The sequence below is a fragment of the Lithobates pipiens genome, unplaced genomic scaffold (genome assembly GCF_037356315.1).
Source record: "Lithobates pipiens isolate NorthernLeopardFrog02 unplaced genomic scaffold, aLitPip1_a1.2 Scaffold_28, whole genome shotgun sequence".
Taxonomy (NCBI): domain Eukaryota; kingdom Metazoa; phylum Chordata; class Amphibia; order Anura; family Ranidae; genus Lithobates; species Lithobates pipiens.
The window spans coordinates 53772636-53795427 of record NW_027507789.1 but is presented as its reverse complement, the minus strand read 5'-3'; the positions used below and the strand labels follow the sequence as shown (position 1 = coordinate 53795427).

The following is a 22792-nucleotide window of genomic DNA, read 5'->3' as shown; positions in this document are numbered from 1 at the left end:
TTTCTTCATACAGAAGGTGTCTTGAAGCTGTCATTACCAAAAAAGTATTTTATATGACGTATTAAATACATTTCAGTTAGCATGTTCAATACTTTTCCCCTGTGTCATTCCACTTTATTACACGTAATTTAACCAGTTCCCGACCGGCACACGACGATGTACATCAGCAGAATGGCACGGGCAGGCAAACTGGCGTACAGGTACGTTCAGTTGAATTTGCCGCCCTGCCATCGCGTGCGCGTGCCGGTCGGGACCCCCGTGAGTCCGCAGGGATACCCGCGATTGTCTCACGGGGAAGGAGAATGGGGAGATGCTGTTATAAACAGCATCTCCCCGTTCTGCCTAGCAACAAGTGACACTGGTCTGTGCTTCCTGTGATTGGAGCAGAGATCAGTGTTAACTAACACACAGCCCAGCCCCCCACAGTTAGTAACATGCTCCAAGGACACACTTAACCCCTACACTGCCACCCCCTGGTTAACCCCTTCACTGCCAGTGTCATTTACACAGGAATCAGTGCATTTGTATAGCACTGATTGCTATATAAATGACAATGGTCCCAAAAATTTGTCAAAAATGTCTGATGTGTCTGCCATAATGTCACAGTCACAATAAAAATCGCTGATCGCCGCCATTACTAGTAAAAAAAAAATTATTAATAAAAATGCCATAAAACTATCCACGCTATAAATTTTGTGCAAACCAATCAATAATCGATTATTGCAATTTTTTACGAAAAATATGTAGAAGAATATGTATCGGCCTAAACTGAGGAAAAAAATGTTTTTTTATATATTTTTGGGGGATATTTTTTATAGCAAAAGGTAAACAATAAAGCTTTTTTTCAAAATTGATGCTCTTTTTTTGTTTATAGAGCAAAAAATTAAAACCGCAGAGGTGATCAAATACCACCAAAAGAAAGCTCAATTTGTGGGGAAAAAAAGGACGCCAATTTTGTTTGGGAGCCACGTCACATGACCGTGCAATTGTCGGTTAAAGCGACGCAGTGCCGAATCGCAAAAAGTGGCCTGCAAAATGGTCCGGTCTGAAAGTGGTTAATTTTTTAACTTATTTGTTTTTGTTTCTTTGTTTGTATGGGTTGCATGGGTTGTTACTGACATGTGGTGAAATATTCATATCAATAGCACCTTTAGAAATATATTTCATTAGAAAAAAAGTGACGTGTTCAAAACTTATTTTACCGCTATCTGTAAAAATATATACAGTATCTCACAAAAGTGAGTACACCCCTCACATTTTTGAAAATATTTGCTGTCCCCTCAAAATAACTCAACACATAGCCATTAATGCCTAAACCTCTGGCAACAAAAGTGAGTACACCCCTAAGTGAAAATGTGCAAATTGGGCCCAAAGTGTCAATATTTTGTGTGGCCATCATTATTTTCCAGCACTGCCTTAACCCTCTTGGGCATGGAGTTCACCAGAGCTTCACAGGTTGCCACTGGAGTCCTCTTCCACTCCTCCATGATGACATCACGGAGCTGGTGGATGTTAGACACTTTGCCCTTCGCCTCCTTCCATTTGAGGATGCCCCACAGATGCTCAATAGGGGTTAGGTCTGGAGACATGCTTGGCCAGTCCATCACCTTTACCCTCAGCTTCTTTAGCAAGGCAGTGGTCATCTTGGAGGTGTGTTTGGGGTTGTTATGATGTTGGAATACTGCCCTGCGGCCCAGTCTCTGAAGGGAGGGAATTATGCTCTGCTTCAGTATGTCACAGTACATGTTGGCATTCATGGTTTCCTCAATGAACTGTAGCTCCCCAGTGCAGGCAGCATTCATGCAGCCCCAGACCATGACACTCCCACCACCATGCTTGACTGTAGACAAGACACACTTGTCTTTGTACTCCTCACCTGTTTGCTGCCACACATGCTTGACACCATCTGAACCAAATAAGTTTATCTTGGTTGTGGTTCCAGTAATCCATGTCCTTAGTCTGCTTGTCTTCAGAAAACTGTTCGCATGCTTTCTTGTGCATCATCTTTAGAAGAGGCTTCCTTCTGGGACAACAGCCATGCAGACCAATTTGATGCAGCATGTGGTATATGGTCTGAGCACTGCCAGGCTGACCCCCCACCCCTTCAAACTCTACAGCAATGCTGGCAGCACTCAATACGTCTATTTCCCAAACAACCTCTGGATATGACGCTAAGCACTCAACTTCTTTGGTCGACCATGGCGAGGCCTGTTCTGAGTGGAACTTATCCTGTTAAACTGATGTATGGTCTTGGCAACCATGCTGCAGCTCAGTTTCAGGGTCTTGGCAATCCTCTTAAAGTCTACGCCACCTTCATGTAGAACAACAATTCTTTTTTTTAGAGCCTCAGAGAGTTATTTGCCATGAGGTGCTATGTTAAACTTCAATTGACCAGTATGAGATAGTGAGAGTGATAACACCAAATTTAACACACCTGCTCCCCATTCACACCTGAGACCTTGTAACGCTAATGAGTCACATGACTCTGGAGAGGGAAAATGGCTAATTGTGCCCAATTTGGACATTTTCACTTAGGGGTGTACTCATTTTTGTTGCTAGTGGTTTAGACACTAATGGCTGTGTGTTGAGTTATTTTGAAGGGACAACAAATATACACTGTTATAAGAGCTGCACACTCACTACCTTTACATTGTAGCAAAGTGTAATTTCTTCAGTGTTGTCACATCAAAAGATATAATAAAATATTTACAAAAATGTGAGGACAGCGAGGGGTGTACTCACTTTTGTGAGGTACTGTATATATATATATATATATATATATATATATATATAGATCAAGATCTGCTACAATACTGGCTACTTAAAGCCATTTCCCCCAAAAATTTAAAATATTTTGGATAGACTACAAATGCAAAACTGATATCGAAAGTGCAGCACTGAGTCATAAATTTCTTGCATAAACCAAAATAATATCCCCTGAAGAAGACACGTGACCCTGTGTCGACATGCGTAGGGGAGGAGATAGGACGGTGAAGGCACTCGGGCTTTACAGTGGTTTGAGGAGCTGATTGAGATTTTGGATGTGCGGCTCTGTGTTTTAAACCCATGTCCGTTATAGTGTTGTGCGCTGAAAGCACTCACACATTGTGAGCACCCTGTAGACATTTTTAAATACATTTTGGTAATGTTTAAAACAATTCAAGCACTATTGACTTTCTCTCTGCATGCACTCTGCTGCTGACATACTGAGGAGGAGACTATGGGAAAAGTATGACAGCCAGCTGTGTTGGATATCTCATTGAGCCCTAGGGTGGCTCACAAGCATTATTTAACCCTGCTTAGTTGGGGGGTCGCATTCCCAAAGGTGAGCCTATACCCATTGGGGGGAGCACAAGTGGAGTGATTCCTCTGTGGTCTGGACGGGTTATATTTTTACACAAGTTGTTATCAATCCAAAATCCACCTGTGGGACATGCAATGTTATTATGGACTTTTTTGCACTTCATTACATAGATGTTTAATCATGCACTCTATATGTTGTTTTTGTTTCACATGATTTTTTGGTTTCTGCAAGTAATTCATGACTCAGTGCTGCATTTTCTATATCAATTTTTTGTGCACATGAATATAGGGATGTGATAAGTGATAGCAGCTGGTCCTCTCTGATTACCTTTCACACACGCATTTGTGTTCATAGCACATACACAATCAGATTATGACTTGATTTATTGGATAGCTCACAAGAATGTATTATTTTATACAAATACAAAATATTATTCAGTACCAAAGATCTTCTATTCTAAACCTGAAAAAGCTAAAAACAATAAATTATTCTTTTTAAATAAAACCTAATAAACTTTAAGATGTTGCGCTTGGTAGTGAAGTGGCTGAAGAAGCCCACATCTTTAAATACACTTCCAAAGAAATCACAGTCTACTAAGCATTGATTCTATAGAAGACACAACCCGATGAGCACTAGTTTCTAAATTGTTGTTGGTTATTTCCTTCGTACAGATATTCAAAATAACTAGGTTCCTCTAAAGCTCTAAGCCCTTGTACACACGGTCGGACATTCTGACGGAAAATGTCCAATCGGACCGTGTTGTCGGATAATCCGACCGTGTGTGGGCTCCATCGGACTGTTTCCATCGGAATATCCGGCTGACAAAGTTTTAGAGCTGGGCTATACAATTTTCCGACAACATGATCCGATCGGACTTTGCCCGATCGTTTGTAGAGAATTCCGATTGGACAAAGTGCCACGCATGCTCAGATCAAATTCCTAGACCAAAGCTATTGGCTACTAGCCTGAACGTAGTCCCGTCGTAACTAAATGACGTCATTACGTTACGAACGATCTGATTTTCCGACAACTTTGTCTGACCGTGTGTATGCAACACCAGTTTCGGACAAAATCCGTCGGACAAAATCCAACGGATTTTGTTGTCGGAATGTCCGACCGTGTGTACAAGGGCTAAGAGAGACTTTACTCCCTTGTGTTATCTTTTCTTCCTCCCTTCTTACCTGGTTTCTCGGATTATCCTGAAAACACATACTCATACACTCAACGAATCCAGCGTCATCCTGCTGTAACCCACCGAAGGTTGCTGCAACCTTTATTTAATCATTAATAATTGTTTATAGCATCAGAAACCAGCTGTCCCTTCCCGATTCCTTGCAGGTTGCCCCTGAGATGTGTGGCGGTGCTTGTGCAGGTTGTTCTAGATTGCTGAAAAATACCCTCTTGAAATACATGATTTGTGTATCGTAGGCAGCCGGGGATGCTATTCTCATTTAGTTGAGAAAGGCAGAAAAGTATCCCTTCTAAAAAAAATGTAGAACTGCAATTTCTTGAAGGAATATTCTTTCTTCCCACCCGGCCTAATATTATACCATATGGTTATGTTTCTTTATAGGTCACCATTGCATTTGCCCCTGAAGAGTTGTTATACCATAACAAAACACGTCGGGCTTACATAGATGCATAATGTCCATACAGATGATTTTATGTCCCTTATATTGTTTTGCTCTAGGTTTTCCAACACCATCCAGCCCTTCCAGTGGCCCATGTTGTGCAGGACTTGTCTTTACCCTATGATATGCCAAGTACTATGGCGTCAATATTTATATGTGCTTTTTAGCATGCCCTGCGTTAATTCGATTCTGTGTATGCCTTTTTGCGTGTCATTACAGTATGCTGTACACAATTTCACAAGGTATAATAAAATGTTCTTTGCCAAGACTGCTCTTGGGTATGCATCTCTCATTCAAAGTCCCCAAAAAAACTCCCCCACTTTTTTGTTGGAACCCATAAAAGCAATACTGTGTTTTATATCCCACATGCTTACTTTATATAGTGATTGGCCTCATTCAAAGTCCCACCGACCAAACATTCTCTCTTCTTTCTTCCCACCTGGCCCAAAGACCAATGACAGGCTGGCGGGAGCTCTCCCAATCTGGGTGGACGTCATATTACATCCTCCCAGAATCACGCCTCATGAGCGCCACAGTAAAATCTGCCACCCATTGTGTCCACCAGACACAGCGGATGACAGATCAGTGTACCAGGCCACTGACAGTACCATGTGATTGCTGTGACCAGTCAGAGCAGATCACATGACAATTGTACACAATGGATGGTTTCCATTCTCACCATCCATTGTGTACTATTGTTTTGAACTCTGTGATTGGTCACAGTGATCACATGATCTAGAGAGGGCCAATCACAGTTGAAAACAGGAACACTTTAATTGACTTGTGCAACAGATAAATGTGCTGCACTGTGGAACATCTTGAAAATTTCATACATTTTTGATTAAAAAAAAAAGTTCCAAAGTCTGAGTTAACAGAATTTATTATGACAGCTTCCTACCTGGCATGCACAGTGAACAGCATCTGCCATCTTTCTCGTACTCTGTGCTTCTACATGAAATTGCTTCACTCTGCAAGGAAAACACATGACTACTATAGCATAGCAGTGATAACATAGCAACAATTACAATTAAAATTATTATATAATGAGATGGGTTAAAGAATATGTCAACTCAAATTTTAACATTCCTGATATTTGCTTCCTGTACCATGTTTTAGTATGAAAATGTATCCTCTTTCTCTTTGTATTGCTTCCCTTGTGTGAAATCAATGGTGTTCCTGCCAATCCTGCTTGCCTAAACTATGAAATTCATTAGGCATAAGAGCATAGTGTGGTCAGTTTTCTGGCTGTGCTGGGAACTCAGCAGAAGGACCACTGCAGCAGTACCTTCTATATTTATTGTGTGTATTGTTATGTGTTTATTTGACTTTATATTATTATATGTGAATTTCTCTTTTAGTAATTATCCTCAGGTACATCCCCTGAACCCTTCTTGTTTACAATATATGTGTTGTTGATCATTTTACTGTATGTGTGATTATTTAAAATAGGGTAGGGTAGGGGCATGGGCGCCCGCAGAACTTTTCTCGGTGGGGGGGGGGGGGGCATCATTTTAAGGTCACCCATGCACCGACCCTTTTCGACAATGTCATTATCACATTATAATGGTCAGAGACTGCATATGTAGTACAGTCCCTAGGATAAGTAATGGATAATGGCCAACAGGCCCTCTTACCAGACCCAGTGAAACTACAGCAGTGATCCCTCCGGCTGGACGATCGATCACTCTGGGTCCCCCGGGGGCTACTCTGGTCAGTAGTGTAGCATGTCTGTACCCTGGTCTCTCTGGCTTCCGTCCGACACACTCCTCATTCTTTTGTCCTGTAGCGCTCTCTCACTCAGCTTTTTTCCAGGCTGCAGTCTCTCAATCTCTCTCGTGATCGAGCTGTAGCCTCCTCCCTGTGGAAAATTGGGCTGCCAATCTTTGGGACTACATGTCCCATGATGTTCTCCTCTCCTAGTCACCTTTGATTGGCCCTCAGTTATGGCCAATAGGGAAGGAACGGAGCGGGCAGGAAGCCCCGATAGCGATGCAACTGTGCTGAATTTAAGATCTGATCCTCAATTCCAGGGGGGGGGGCTCTTGACCCCCCTTGCCCCTACCTGCGGAGACCCATGGGTAGGGGTTGTATTAGCTAACAGGATTTGCTCAACTTTTTTTATGTCTTTTAGGGGATGATTACCCTATACTAAAGATTTTAATGGATTTAAAATAAAGAGAGTACACCCTTCACATTTTTGTAAATATTTGATTATATCTTTTCAAGTGACAACACTGAAGAAATTACACTTTGCTACAATGTAAAGTAGTGAGTTTACAGCTTGTATAACAGTGTAAATTTGCTGTCCCCTCAAAATAACTCAACACACAGCCATTAATGTCTAAACCACTGGCAACAAATGTGAGTACACCCCTAAGTGCCATGTGACTCGTTAGTGTTACAAGGTCTCAGTTATGAATGGGGAGCAGGTGTGTTAAAGTGGAGGGCCACCCTGAAAAAAAAAAATATTAAAAATTACAAAAAAATCTAAAAAAAAAATGAAAAATATTTTTTTATTTTACTTACCAGAAATGCCTGTTGCTAGGCACATAATCCTAATTTTCCTCTTCCTCCTCCGCGGAGATCTTCTTTCTTCTCTCCTCGTCGCATTGTCTTCTGGGTAATGGCTCGCGCTGTGTTCTGGGAACTGTGTGTTCCAGAACACAGCGCGTCCCATTCACAAAGCGTTGCGCGACTCGCGCATGCGCAGTAGAAAACGGGCAGTGAAGCCGTAAGGCTCCACTGCCTGTTTCCCTTAGAAGGAATGGCGGCGCCGGGACCCGAGAGCCGAGGGACGGGTCGGCCTCGGGCGGCCGACATCGCGGGCGCCCTGGACAGGTAAGTGTGCTTATTAAGTCAGCAGCTGCAGTGTTTGCAGCTGCTGACTTTTAATTAAATTTTTTTTTAAATGGCCCTCCTCTTTAAGTTTGGTGTTATCACTCTCACTCTCTCATACTGCTCACTGGAAGTTCAACATGGCACCTCATGGCAAAGAACTGAGGTTCTGAAAAAAATAATTGTTGCTCTACATAAAGATGACCTAAGCTATAAGAAGATTGCCAATACCCTGAAAATGAGCTGGAGCATGGTGGCCAAGACCATACAGCAGTTTAACAGGACAGGTTCCACTCAGAACAGGCCTCACCATGGTTGACCAAAGAAGTTGCGTGCACATGCTCAGCGTCATATCCAAAGGTTGTCTTTGGGAAATAGATGTATGAGTGATGCCAGCATTGCTGCAGAGGTTGAAGGGGTGGGGAGTCAGCCTGTCAGTGCTCAGACCATACGCCACACACTGCATCAAATTGCTCTGCATGGCCGTCGTCCCAGAAGGAAGCCCCTTCTAAACATGCACAAGAAAACCCGCAAACAGTTTTCTGAAGACAAGCAGATTAAGGACATGGATTACTGTGTTGCCTTTCCATGTCCTGTGGTCTGATGAGACCAAGATAAACTCATTTGATTCAGATGATGTCAAGCGTGTGTGGCGGCAACCAGTGTGTCTTGCCTACATTCAAGCATGGTGGTGGAAGTGTCATGGTCAAGGGCTGCATGAACATGAGTGCTGCCAGCACTGGAGAGCTACAGTTCATTGAGGGAACCATGAATGCCAACATGTACTGTGACATACTGAAGGAGAGCATGATCCCCTCCCTACGAAGACTGGGACGCAGGGCAGTATTCCAACATGATAACCACCCCAAACACACCTCCAAGATGACCACTGCCTTGCTAAAGAAGCTGAGGGTAAAGGTGATGGACTGGCCAAGGATGTCTCCAGACCTAAACCCTATTGAGTAATATGTGGGACATCCTCAAATGGAAGGTGGAGGAGCGCAAGGTCTCCAACATCCACCAGCTCTGTAAAGTCGTCATGGAAAAGTCAAAGAGGACTCCAGTGGCAACCTGTGAAGCTCTGGTGAACTCCATGCCCAAGAGGGTTAAGGTAGTGCTGGAAAATAATGGTGGCCACACAAAACATTGACACTTTGGCTCCAATTTGGACATTTTCACTTGGGGGTGTAATCACTTTTGTTGACTTTAAGGGTATCCTTATAGTCAAGTTGTTTCTCTTCAAAAGATCTAATGATTAATAGTATATAGACAGGAAATGAGGCAGCAGAAAGAGACACAATAAACTATCAGGCAGTTTTGCCCTGGAGTGCCATGTACTGTATACTATCTTCTCAAACACTGGCATGCTGTAGAACCGTTGAAACGTATTCAACCTTCTCAGAGCCTAACCATTCTCCATGATAAATACAGCCCTGAAGAAGGGGGTAGAGGGGCAATTTACCCGAAACGTGCTGGCTCTACTTGTATACTTTTATCTACAACAAGCATATTAAATCATCAAGTGAGATGTTTTTCTGGACACTGAGTGCTCCTTTTCAATCACCCTAATGTACACTGTAATAATATTGGTCTGGCAATATTGGTATGTAATTGTTTTTTTTGGGGTAAAGTTCCTCTTTAAGGCAGTTAGTTGTAATTGCTTGAGATCACATTCCTGCAATCACACAGAACTTTGTCCTTTGCTACGTTCTGAGATTTATTCAGGTAAAAATACGTTTCCAAAAAAGCTCCCAGGAATAAATCTGTCATAATAGACTTGTTAAATCCGCCTAACAGGGAGAGCTCTTGCTCATACCACCGACATGTATTTACATAATTAATGAGTATAAAACATGACAAGCCCATTAGTTTTAATTGTCTCAAATTTTCATGCATATTATTTCTCTTCATCCATGACAAAGTTCTCTGTGTCTTAAATCACCATACACACCATGGGGGAAAAAGCAAGAAAGAAAGAAAGATAAAACATGTTGGAAACATTGTAGGGGAGAAAGCATTAGAGGCACTTAAGTTAAAGCTGTAGTTAACTCTTTTTTACCTTGTACTTACATGTAAGCTAAAGCCTGCGGTCGCTGATCGAGCAGAAACTTTCCAACAGTAGCTCTACAAATCAGCTTGTGTACAACCACCCTGCCCATACATGGACTGATGTCCGGCCAGTCCCTGCTGACCTGGCAGAATTTCGGACATTTATGGCTGGCTTAAAGTGATTGTAAAGGTTCTCCCTTTTTTCTTTTTTTAAATAACAAACATGTCATACTTACCTCCACTGAGCAGTTTTTTTTGCACAGAGTGACCCCAAACACCGACTTCTGGTGTCCTTTGGCAGCTCTCGCGGCTCCTCCTCTTATCATATATCCCCCTGGGAGAAGCGCTCTACCGGGGGGTTACCTTGCAGGTGCGCTTCCTAGTCCAGCATTTGTGTCCATAGACACGTTTGCCAGATTCAGCCCCTGCCCCCCCTACACACACGTTGATTGACAGCAGTGGGAGCCAATGGCTGCGCTGCTATCAATCTATCCAATCAAAATCCGAGAACCCTGGGCAAAGGTAGAGCATGTCTCCACCAGGTGAAATTCCAGGGCTTGTGTAAGTAAAACAGGGGGGGGGGGGGGCTGGGGGGCCGTAGGATGCATTAAGGTGAAAAAACACGAGGGTTTACAACCCCTTTAACTCACAAAAATACTAAATGAAACAGTTTTTTTCTATCCTACCTAAAATAAACAGGACCTAACCTTTGACGCCAGCCTTTGACTCTGTCCATGATCTTTACCTTGACTATAACTCTGACACAAAAAAAAAAAAAATAATAAAAGGATAAAATAGTTACATCACGGTTTGATATTTTACACACACACTTTTTCGTAGTTTACACTTTTCTCCTCTAGCAAGTAGAAAAGGGTATAATGTAATCTCAATTCAACAGGGGAAAACAACACAGGGGTAGGCTGTTAAAGTGGAGAGCCACCCTAAAAAGAAAAATAGCATTAATATTCTCAAAAAAAATTGTAATAAAAAAATTGGAAATTTTTTTTTTTAACTTACCAGAAACCCCTGTTGCTAGGCAGTCTTCCAAATCTACCTCTTCCTATTCCGCGGCGCTTGCTCCTCTTCGGCCAGCGGCCCTGTTGCCTTCTGTACATGTGTGTGTCACAACGGGGCCATTCACAAAGCACCGCTCGACTCGGGCATGCCCAGGAGGAAACGGGCAGTGAAACCAGAAGACTCCACTGCCTGTTTCCCTTAGTGAGCATGGCGGCGCCGGGACACGATACGAGGGACGTATCGGCCTTGGGGGGGCTGACACCACGGGTGCCCTGGACAGGTTGTCAGGTCACCTGAGACCAGGTGACAGATGCACTCTGTAGGAGTCGGAAGTGCACCACTTAGGTAGTGGACCTTAGGACTGACTGCTGCGGATTGTACCCAGGGAGATTCAGGATACAGGTCTATTGGATCACTAACAGAGATCCCAATGGGAGCTAGAGCATAGATTCCCCAGGGCGCGGAGTCTAAGAGCCAGCAGGTGTTCACCAGAGCCTCCAGTGCTGAGAATGGACTTTGCTGCAATCTGGCTCTAGATTGCGGCCTCTAGGGTCTCGCAGCTCACTTTCATGGTAAACTACAAGAGAAGGAAACAGCAGGCTGGAACAACAAGGATAGTAAAGTGATAAGGCAGAAGTCAGGTCAACTAGCAGACAGGAACAACAGAGTACATGCCAAAGGTTCAGGGTCACAGGCAGACAGGGATGGTAGGGGACACGCCAAAAGGTCAAGGTCACAAGCAGACAGAAATCGTTGAGAACACACCAAGGTCGGTAACCGAGACAAACGTAGAGCACAAGGCAAGCAGGAAACAGGAAGCCAAATACACAATGGTTGATCAGCACCAATGAGTTGCAGTGCACAGGTAAATATAGGGTTCCCTGATAGGGCCTGAGGTGGAGCCATGCTTAGAGGAGAGGTTATAAAAACCACTAGGTGGAAGTGGTTGGCCTCTTAGTCTGAACACATGAGGAGAGGTAAGCGAACAGAGGAAGATTACTGCATAACCATGACACAGGTAAGCGTCTTTATAAAAAGTCAGCAGCTACAGTGTTTGTAGCTGCTGACTTAATTTTTTTTTTTTTTTTTAAGGCTGGAACACCCCTTTAAGTGACTGATCACTGTAATAGCCAATCAGTGGTCAGATGATCAGGAACCAGGCCTTGTAGTTCCTAATCGTTAGCACGAGACCTTGAGCTCTTGATGAAAGCCCATTCTCCCTGCTGGGAGCGTGATGTGCAGGGCACTCTTGGTACAAAACACAGCAACATATATATGAGGCCCAACAGATAAAGATCCACTTCTGTGGGGCATATTATTTATGCCCACAATCATCGGGAAGTGGTAAAAACAACAATGACATGCAATATAAAAGCAAGTAATTTGCCCTAAAGCATACTGCCTTTTCACTTTTCTCTGTTTTCCATGAAGCCGATGTAGCACCCTGATGTTTAGGCAGGGTTACTAATAAATTTACCTGCCAAGCATATTTGCTTTGGCCAATTGCTAGGAGATCAATTGATTCCACCCTATTTCTTGAATTGCTGCACTTCTCTCTTCTGTCACTAGATGGCCGGGTATCTGGGGGCATTAGATAAGACAAGGGCATTGCAAGGACAGATTAGAAATAGATGGGGTGTCTCTGCCAATGGGCAGGGATTTTCTTGGGTCCCTTGGCTAGGCTGTCTGAGGGGCTATCCAGGAGCAAGAGAGCAGCACAGGGTTCGGACTGCGGCTTGCATTCCAACCAAAAGTGATGGTTCTGCCGGCCAGAGGACCTGTCATGGTCGGATGTAGAGGGGAAGCTGTCTAGTTCTTAAAGGAGCTTATCCGATATGACAAAAAGAGACTGCTCCTTTGAAAAAAAAAACTATTAAATAAATAAAAGGCCCTTATCTCAAACAATAGTCATCAATTAGCTCTTTTTCTCACATGAACAACTCTCCCACTTCTGCCAACTGCGCAATGACTAAACTCGATAGACTTTGTGACGTACAAGAAAAAAAACACCTTTTCCCTAAGGGGGGTACCTATGCAGAAAAAAGGGAAATTCATAAAAAGGGTATTTCCAAATTTGTGTATTGAAGAATGAGTGCAATTGTGCGTAACATACTAATTAACAATCCTACCTGAGAAACCGCAAAAGCTTATTGCGCTATTTAAACCACAACAACATATTTAGTATACTGTTTTTAAAACCCCAGTAAAAACAGAGCACTTATTAAAAAAACTGTTATTTCACTATCATCATATTGGCTACCTTTATTTCTAATTGCATTCTCATATTTAAAAAAATAATAATAAAAAAAGAAATAAATTAAAAAACAGAGCATTTGTTACGGTACAGCAAAATATCAGCATTAGTAGTTCATCAACAGCACAGTGGCTTAGTGATTAGCACTTCTGCCTTGCAGTAATGAGGTTATTGATTCAAATCCCAACCAGGCCACTCTGAGCTGCTGTTGGTTTCCTCCCACACTCCAAAGACATGATGGAGCAGGGCAATAAGTAAATAGTTGGTTATATATAAATACCTGTAAGAAATAATACTAAATATGGTGTTATAGTTACCCATACTAGCTTGATACCTGCAAAACAGTAATAATAAACAGTATAAAGTACTAAATAAACACCTGAATTATATGAGTGGCAAAGGTTGTCAGTGTCTTGAACAGTTAAAGTGTACATCCACACAAAACTTATTTCTGTTAGGTACAGTTCCTTGAAAAAGTATTCATACCTCTTGAAATTTTCCACATTTTGTCATGTTACAACCAAAAATGTAAATGTATTTTATTGTGATTTTTGTGTAATAGGCCAGCACAAAGTGGCACATAATTGTGAAGAGGAAGGAAAATTATCACATTTTTCTGATGGACTCGAATCCAGTCGAAAAATCCATTTGTCTGTATGCTAGTCCGACGGACGAAAACCGACGCTAGGGCAGCTATTGGCTACTGGCTATGAACTTCCTTATTCTAGTCCGGTCGTACGTCATCACGGTCGAATCTGTCGCACTTTGGTGTGATTGTGTGTGGCCAAGTCCATTCGTTCGGAAAGTCTGCCGAAAGTCCGTTGGGAAGACCATCGGTCTTAGTCTACCGGAAAGTCCGCTCGTGTGTACGCGGCATTGGTGAACAAATGGCATCATGAAGACCAAAGAACACACTAGACAGGTCAGGGATAAAGTTGTGGAGAAGTTTTTAGTAGGGTTAGGTTATAAAAATATATCCCAAGCTTTGAACATCTCACAGAGGACTGTTCAATCCACCATCCAAAAATGAAAAGAGTATGGCAGAACTGCAAACCTACCAAGACATGGCCATCCACATAAACTGACAGGCCAGGCAAGGACAGCATCAATCAGAGAAGCAGCCAAGAAGCCCATGGTAACACTGGAGGAGCTGCAGAGATCCACAACTCAGGTGGGAGAATCGGTCATGCACTCCACAAATCTGGTCTTTATGGAATATTTTGCAAGAAGAAAGCCATTGTTGAAAGCCATAAGAAGTCCAGTTTGCAGTTTACGAGAAGCCATGTGGGGGGCACAGCAAATTTGTGTAAGAAGGTGTTCTGGTCAGATGAGACCAAAATTTAACTTTTTGGCCTAAAAGCAAAACACTATGTGTGGCAGAACACTAATACTGCAGATCAACCTGAACACACCATCCTCACCGTGAAACATGGTGGTGGCAGCATTATGTTATGGAGATGCTTTTCTTCAGCAGGGACAGGGAAGCTGGTCAGAGTTGATGGGAAGATGTATGGAGCCAAATACAGGGCAATCTGATGCCGCGTACACATGACCGGACTTTCTGGCAGAAAAGGTCTGACGGTCTTCCCGACGGACTTCCGAACGAACGGACTTGCCCACACAAGAATGGACTAAAGTGCGTTCGAAAGTCTGTTTGTTTTTTAAGGTGATGACGTACGGCAGGACCAGCACACAGACGAACGGTTTTCCCGATAGGAATTGAGTCCATTGGACAGATTTAAAACATGTTCTATTTCTAGGTCCGCTAGATGTTTTTATATTTTAAATATTGTTTATTTCGTTTTCCACATTTACAAAAAGAACAGTACAAAATATTCCTTATACATACTTTTAAAAATCACTTTGACTAACATTCATGTTATTTCAGTGTTTTCAACATTCACATAAAAACAAACAGTCAAAAAAAAAAAAGTACACATTGGGTGCCCAACCGGATCGATCTTAAATATCCCAAAAGGGGAGAAGAAGAAGAGGAGAGAGAGAGGGAGGGAAAAGAAAAAAAAAAAAAAAAAAAAAAAAAAAAAAAAAAGGTTTTAAGCCCGCCCCCTCCCCCTCTCTTCATGTGTTTAGAATTATCCTTTTGTGATTTTATCTTACCCATATTTATTACCCCTCCCACGTGACGCTTTTTCTTACTTCCAATTTGTGATTTGTGTAAGGTGGGGATTCCTCTCCTTCCATCCCCACTCCCTTCTACAAAAAAAAAAAAAAAAAAAAAAAAAAAAAAAAAAAACCCCCCGACAAACCCCCTAAAGGGCCCCAGAACAAGGGGTCCCCCATCTCCTCCCCCCCACGCAAAAAAAAAAAAAAAAAAAAAAAAAAAAAAAAAAAAAAAGGGGGAGAACCAAGGGGGGGAAAGGATCCTTTCCCCTTCTCCTCCCTTCTTCCCTCCTCTCCTCCTCCCTCCCCTATAAAAAATAAATAAAAAAATTTTATAGGGGGCTATGAAGTATATGCATCTTATCTCCCTCCCCTAGATGCCCTCTCCATCCCCCATAATTCCAAGATATATTGAGGATTTTCTAAATTCCATCCAGTTCCTCCAAGTCACCTGGAATCTAATTTCGGCTCCCCGTTGAAGGTGTATTAGTTCTTCCATAATCCTCAATCTATCTATTTCCCTAAACCATTCTCTTATCCCGGGTGTTTCCTTTACTTTCCAGTATCTCGGGATCAGTACTTTCGCTGCGTTTAGCAAAAATGGAGTTAATGCTCTTCTATATTTTTCCCTAGGGCCCTCGGCCGCGTGAAACAAACATTTCCAGGGATCCAGTTCTATTTCCTTCCCGTCGATCTCTTTAATTAAACCCACCACCTTTTCCCAGTATAACTGGATTGCACTGCATTGCCACCATATATGGGCATGGGTTCCCTCCCTCCCACACTCTCTCCAACAAAGGGGTGATAAGTCTTTGTTAATCTTATGCATTTTCGATGGAACATAATACCATCTAACCAATAATTTATAGTTCATTTCTTGGATCTTCGTATCTATTGAAGTGGAGTGGGTATAGTCTATAACTTTCCCTTTCAGTTTTTCTGGGATTGATTGATTCAATTCCCCTTCCCACCTCCCAAAAGCCGGTATCGCCTCATCCTCCATTAAAGATATTAAGGTCCTATATATCTTAGAGATCCCCTGTCTGCCCGCTCCTCCTCGGTCAATCAATTTCTCCCAAGGGTTTAAATTGTCACCCGAGCGGAGAGGTTTTGGAAGGGACTCAACAAAATGTTGGAGTTGTCTGTATCTCCATCCATCCCATGGTGTTCTTCCGTATTTCTCTCGTATCTCCTCTAATGAGCATAAGCTATTTGCTTTTAACACATCCCTTAACCTTAATATGTCCCTATGCGTCCACTTCTGGAACATTTTGTTTTCTTTCCCTGGAGGAAAATAGTTATTTCCTGACAGGGGCATTAGAGGGCTATTGTTGTTTTGACCTTCTGTACCTTTAAGTACCCCATCCCATGTTCTTAATGTTTCCATTGTAATCGGGGATATTCTTCCAGAGAGACCCCTAAACTTCATTGGAATCCAAATGGTCTGGCTCAGGACAACATTACTCATATTATCTTCCAGTGATACCCACTTTTTAAATGGAGCGTTGTAAACCCAATCCAAAATCCTCCTCATTACCGCTGCTGAATGGTATTTTTGAAAATCTGGGAGAGATACCCCTCCCTTATCCTTAGGCCTATTCATTACCTTATAAGAAACGCGACTTCCTCTTTTGTTCCATATAAATTTCTGAATCAGGGATTTAATAATTCTAAAATAGGCCCCTGGGATATTTATCGGGAGGCTCTGAAAGACATATAGAGCCTTTGGCAGAATCATCATTTTAATTACGTTTATCCTGCCAAACCATGACAGTCTGTGTGCAGGGTAACCTTTAAGATCTTGTTTAATTTTATTTAAAAGAGGGAGATAATTATCTTGATATAAATCTGTAACTGATGTCGATAAGTATATTCCTAAGTATTTCAGGCCCTTCTCTTTCCACACAAAGGGGAAAAGAGCTCTAAGTTCTCTTCTCTCCTCTGGGGAGGAATAGACATTTAATATCTCAGTTTTCTCTCTATTGATCTTAAAGTTCGAAACATTCCCATATTCCTCCAACTCCTGCACGATCCTAGGAAGGGACTGTTTGGGATTCGTTATATAGAGCATAATATCATCTGCAAATGCAGATATCTTATGCTCCTTCTCTGATACTTTTATTCCCTCAATACCTTGGTTCGCTCTTATAGAAACCAAAAGAGGTTCCAAGGAGAATACAAAAAGTAAAGGAGATAATGGGCATCCCTGACGTGTACCATTATATAGCCCAAAAGAATTTGATAGGGTCCCATTCACCTGAATCTGAGCTGTAGGGTTAGAGTATAAGGCCTCTATCCACCGCAGCATTCTTGGGCCTAAACCAAATTTATATAATGTCTGCAGCATGTATTCCCATTCTAACCTATCAAATGCCTTTTCCGCATCGACCGATAGGAAAAGGGAAGACTGCTTCTTCTTCTTCTTAACTTCCTGCATTAAGAGGGTTGTCCTCAGTATATTGTCCCTCGCCTCCCTTCCAGGTACAAAACCTGCCTGATCTCCTTCTATACAATCTGGCATATATTGTTTCAGCCTCTCGGCTAAAATCCTTGCATAAATTTTTACATCCTCATTAATCAGAGAAATAGGTCTAAAGCTAGAGCATAATGTTGGGTCTTTCCCTTCCTTTGCTAATATAGTTATAAAGGCCCCCAAAGCTTCCTTCCGTATCTCCCTTCCTTCCCCTATTGAGTTCATGTACTGATGGAAATAAGGTGTTAAAGGTCCCAAAAACTTTTTAAAGTATAATGATGTGTATCCATCGGGCCCTGGGCTCTTCCCATTCTTACTATCCTTAATTGCTCTTTCTATTTCCTCCTTAGAGATATCCCTATCGAGCATACCAGCATCCTCCTCTGCTATCCTCGGTAGATCTATCTTCCGGAGATATTGTTCAATTTTTTCCCTTCTCTTTTGTTTATCCTTGGGGTCCTGGTTACCATTTACCTTATACAGTAGTTGGTAGTATTCTGAGAAGATGTTACTAATATCCCTTGTTGCATATTTCATTACTCCCTTCTTATCTTTAATTTTTGCGATATAATTAAAATTTCTTCTAGGTTTAATTACCTCTGCCAGGATTCTCCCCGGTTTATTACCAAATTCATATTGTCTTTTAGCGGACTTTAAAAAGGCCTGCCTGGTTTCCTGTTCCAGTATGTCTCTCAGTGCCTCCCTTTTTCCCATAAGTTCGTCCATTATTTTATGGTCATTTAATCCTTTATGTAACTGTTCCAACTCCTGGATTTCCTGTAAAATCAGTGATTTTTGCGTTGACCTTATTTTCCTCCTCTTAGCTGCTTCTGCTATCAATCTCCCTCTCATGTATACCTTATGGGTCTCCCACAACACAGTTGGTGCAATATTTTCTACATTATTTTCTTTAAAAAATAAGTTCATATCTCTTTCCAAAGCTTCAAATATTTTATGGTCATGCAAGAGGGATTCATCCAACCTCCATACTCTTTGCCTAATCGGTATATCCTCCAGGTCCAAAACAGCCATAACTGGGGCATGATCAGAGAGAGTTATAGATTTTACTTCTACTTTCTTTAACCCCTCCAAAAGCTGATGGTCCAAGAGGATATAATCGATTCTTGAGTAAGAGTGATGTACCTGGGAGTAATATGTAAAATCCTTTCCCCCTGGATGCGCAATTCTCCACACCTCTACTAGTTGCTGTCGATGTAGTTTTCGTTTAATTATCTTTAGGTATTTACCTTCTGAGCGTAGGGATGGGGGTTGGGCATCCAGGGTTGGATCAAATACAAAATTAAAGTCCCCTGCCATAATCACCCCCCCTTCCTTAAAACATTCTAATTTATTCAGCACTTTCCCCAAGAAGGGACAGGGGAGATAATTAGGGCAGTAGATACAAGCCAACGTATACATTTTATTAAAAATCAAACCTTTGATAAATAAATATCTCCCTTCAGAATCCGATTCCATATCCTTTAAAGTAAAGGGGGTATTTCTGTCAAACCCAATAGCAATTCCTCTTGCCCTTTTGCTAGAGGAATATCCATGAAACCAAGTTGGATAATTTTTAGACTTCAGACCACTATTATGGGACCATTTAAAATGAGTTTCCTGTAGGAAAGCAATATTTGATGACCATTTTTTCAACTCCTGCAAAATCTGATATCTCTTATTGGGACTATTTAACCCTCTAACATTATATGTAACAATCTTCAACGGGGCCATCTTTCATGGAGATTGGTTATAGCCCACCATAAACATTCCATCATGAAGCCAAAAACAAAAATAAACATATATTTTTTACCTAGATCGATCCAGTCGGTACACCCTTCATTAATAAATGTGAAACAACAACATATTCCCCCCCCCCAATATTTTCCTCCCTCCCTTCCCACCCCCCCACCCCTTGCACATTGAATATCAATGTTATCGTCCTCCAGGCTAGTGCCTATTTACTAGACCCCAGCCCTGGTTGGACCTCCTTGAGGGAGTATAAGTGCCCGCGTGGTCCCCCGAGCCTCACCCCCTTTCGGTTGTGGTCTCGGGGGAGCACGCGTGCACCGCCCAGCCCCCGGCACATACCTCCCCTCTTAGCGAGCCTACTCAAATTCATCCTTGCCCAAAATCTTTATTCTTTTTACTTCATATTCAGTTTATTGCAGAATTCTTTCGAGTCCTCTGGGAATCTCAAGGTAGCTGATATCCCTTGGTTTTTGGCTATCAGATATGCGGGGAAGCCCCATCTATAAGTGATCTTCTTCTCTTCCCCCTTCCCCTCTCCTCCCCCTTCCTACCCCTTTACTATTCTTCCCCTATTCCTTCTCATTAACCTGTTATTATTTATTTACCCCCCTATTTGCCTCTTCCACCCCCCTCCCCTCTCCCCCTATACAACGAAGGAGAAAGGGAGAGGAAGGAGAGGAAGAGAGGCCCTACACTCTATTCCAGGGTTGTTCTCTTAATTTCGTCCAGTCTAGGGGTTTTTTCTCCCAGTTTTCTATATTAACACATGGTATATTCAGTTTATTGCAAAATTCTTTCAGGTCCTCTGGGAATCTTAAAATGGCTGATATCCCTTGGTTTTTAGCTATCAGACATGCGGGGAAGCCCCATCTATAAGTGATCTTCTTCTCTTGTAGTTGATTTATTAGGGGTTTCAGTGCCCTTCTCCGGCTCAATGTTTCTTGTGAGAGGTCAGAAAAGAAAAGCAACGTAGCTCCTTCATATTTAATAGTTTCAGATCTTCTTGCATCTTGCTGAATTTGTTGTTTTGTTTCGTATTGAGTGAACCTCACAATCACATCTCTCTCCGTCTCGGGTCTTGACTTCTCCCTTATTTGAATTCTGTGTATTCTATCAAAAGCTATATGAGATGTTATTTCTTTTTTCATTATTTTATTAAAGACTTCTCGAAGCACAGTCTCCAACTCAGTGCTTTTCACGGATTCTGGTAGGCCACGGATTCTTAAATTATTACGCCTGTTCCTGTTTTCCTGGTCTTCTAATTTATATCTGATATTTCTCATTTCTATCCAGTCCATATCCGCCCTTTTTTGTAGTTCCGAAATAGCTTTTTTATGCTCTTCTAATTGTATTTCCGAGTCTTCTACCCTTTTTAATACGTTTTGGATATCTGCACGGGTTGCCTTTAATTCTCCCTTAATCATCCCTTCCAGATGTGACATCATTTCTGCCATATCCTGTTTAGTGGGGAGTGAATGGGGGTTGATTCCTTCTTTTTCTAATTCCCACGTCTTTCCTGATTCTTTTTGTTGATGTCGTTCTTTCAAGCTTTTCTGTGGAGTTGTACTTTCCTCTATATTAAGTTTTTTATTTATCTCTTCTTCATGGAAGGGTGATGTTTCTTCTCCCCTTTCAGCCTCCCTTTCCTCCCTCTGGTCTACTCTGCCCTGGGCCATATAAGTTTTTATAGAGTTCCCTTTCCCGCTTTCTGTTTGTCCCGCTTTGGCTCCCCTCCTTACCATTATCCCTTCCTCCCCCCTTCCCCTTCAATTTAATATTTCAGATTTACGTAAATAAGTGTTAGTATTATTTAATTCTATTACCAACCTAGTCACCCCCCAGTTATAACTCCTCCTGGGGAGCGCACTCTTTCCTTATTTATTTCCCTTCTTTTCCCCTTCCCTCTCCACTTCCCTCAATGTATTTATATTCAAATCTGTTTTCAGTTACAATACATTCACAGTATTATTCAATTTTTATATAATTTTCCAAAACTATATTTTATGTATATTGTATACCCTCACACTTAAAAAAAAAAAAAAAAAAAAAAAAGGGGAGGATTTTCCTTCCCTTCTTCTTCTTTCCTTAAAATAGATGCAAAAAGTGCATGAAGTGCAAAAAAAAAAGCGCGAGGTGCAAAAGGTGCTAAAGGTGGTGAATTTGCCAAAAAATGCAGGAAACAAGTTCCTCAGTAAAAAAGTGCTTAAAAAAAAAAAAAAAAAAAAAAAGGGAGAGAAAAGAAAAAAAAAAAAAAAAAAAGAAAAAGAAAAAAGGGAGAATAAATAAATAAGTGCAATTAAAGCAACAGGTGAAAAAAAAAAAAATTTATATTTTATGTATATTGTGTATCCTCACTCTTAAGAAAAAAAAAAAAAGGGGGGGAGTATTTTCCTTCCTTTCTTTCTTCTTCTTTCCCTAAAATAGATGCAAAAAAGTGCATGAAGTGCAAAAAGATGCACAAAGTGCAAAAAGTGCTAGAGGTGGTGAATTTACCAAAATATGCAGGAGGCGAGTTCCTCAGTAAAACAAAAAAGCAAAAAAAAAGCAAAAAAAGTAAAAAAAAAAAAAAAAAAAAAAAAAAACTTTTTACAAAAAAATGCAAAACCTACAAAAATGTTAAAAAGTGTAAAGAAGAGTAGAGTGCAGAGAAAAATTGCAAAAAAGGTGCATAGAGTGCAATAAAGAAAAAATCTCTTTTTCTTTCTCTTTTTTCTCCTTCCTTCCCTCTTTTCCTCCCCTTTCCCTACTGAAACATTTTTTTTTTTTAGTCCAGACCCTATATCCCTTTTATTACCCCCGAAAAAAAAAAAAAAAAAAAAAAAAAAGGGGGGGGGGATACAGGTAATAATACCGTGACAATAAGGAAAAAGGGGAAAAAAAGGTAGGGTATTATATTGGTTTGCAGATGTACGCACTAGTCCAGTCTAATCTTAGTCTCTTATTCTCTACACAGACGAAAAAGCAGTGTCCACTAATTCTTAACTTCAGCTGTAACAAAGAGAGAGAGAAGGGATTTCCAGCACATACATCTTAATATCTATATCTATTCAACTCAATGTCCAGAAAAAAAAAAAAAAAAAAAAAGAAAGAAAAAAGATAAAAGGGGGGGAGGGGGGGGGGTACAAGAGCCTGTCCAATATCTCTTGTCCAATATTTCCTCCTAGGGTCACACTTTCTCTATTTGTAGTTGACTTAATAGCATTATATTTCTTTTTTGTAACTCATACAATGTCTTTATTTCAAGTTCCTCCAAAACTCTATCGTGTTCTCTCTCAAAGTATTTTATCACCCAGAGCCTTCATACAGTCTGCTGAGGTAAGTATTTTGTTTGGGGGAATCCACGCCGCTTCCAGCATCCG

At 41.4% G+C, this 22792-nt stretch overlaps 1 protein-coding gene across 2 annotated transcripts in view; it reads right to left on the bottom strand.

The window, feature by feature from the left end:
• The window catches only part of CD40 (CD40 molecule), a 170341-nt gene that overhangs the window by 85892 nt on the left and 61657 nt on the right, over positions 1-22792 (bottom strand). For both annotated transcript variants that reach the window (XM_077459246.1, XM_077459247.1), the window contains exon 3: positions 5834-5903. In XM_077459246.1, the coding sequence (XP_077315372.1) occupies positions 5834-5903 (70 nt within the window). The remainder of the gene's footprint in view (positions 1-5833; positions 5904-22792) is intronic.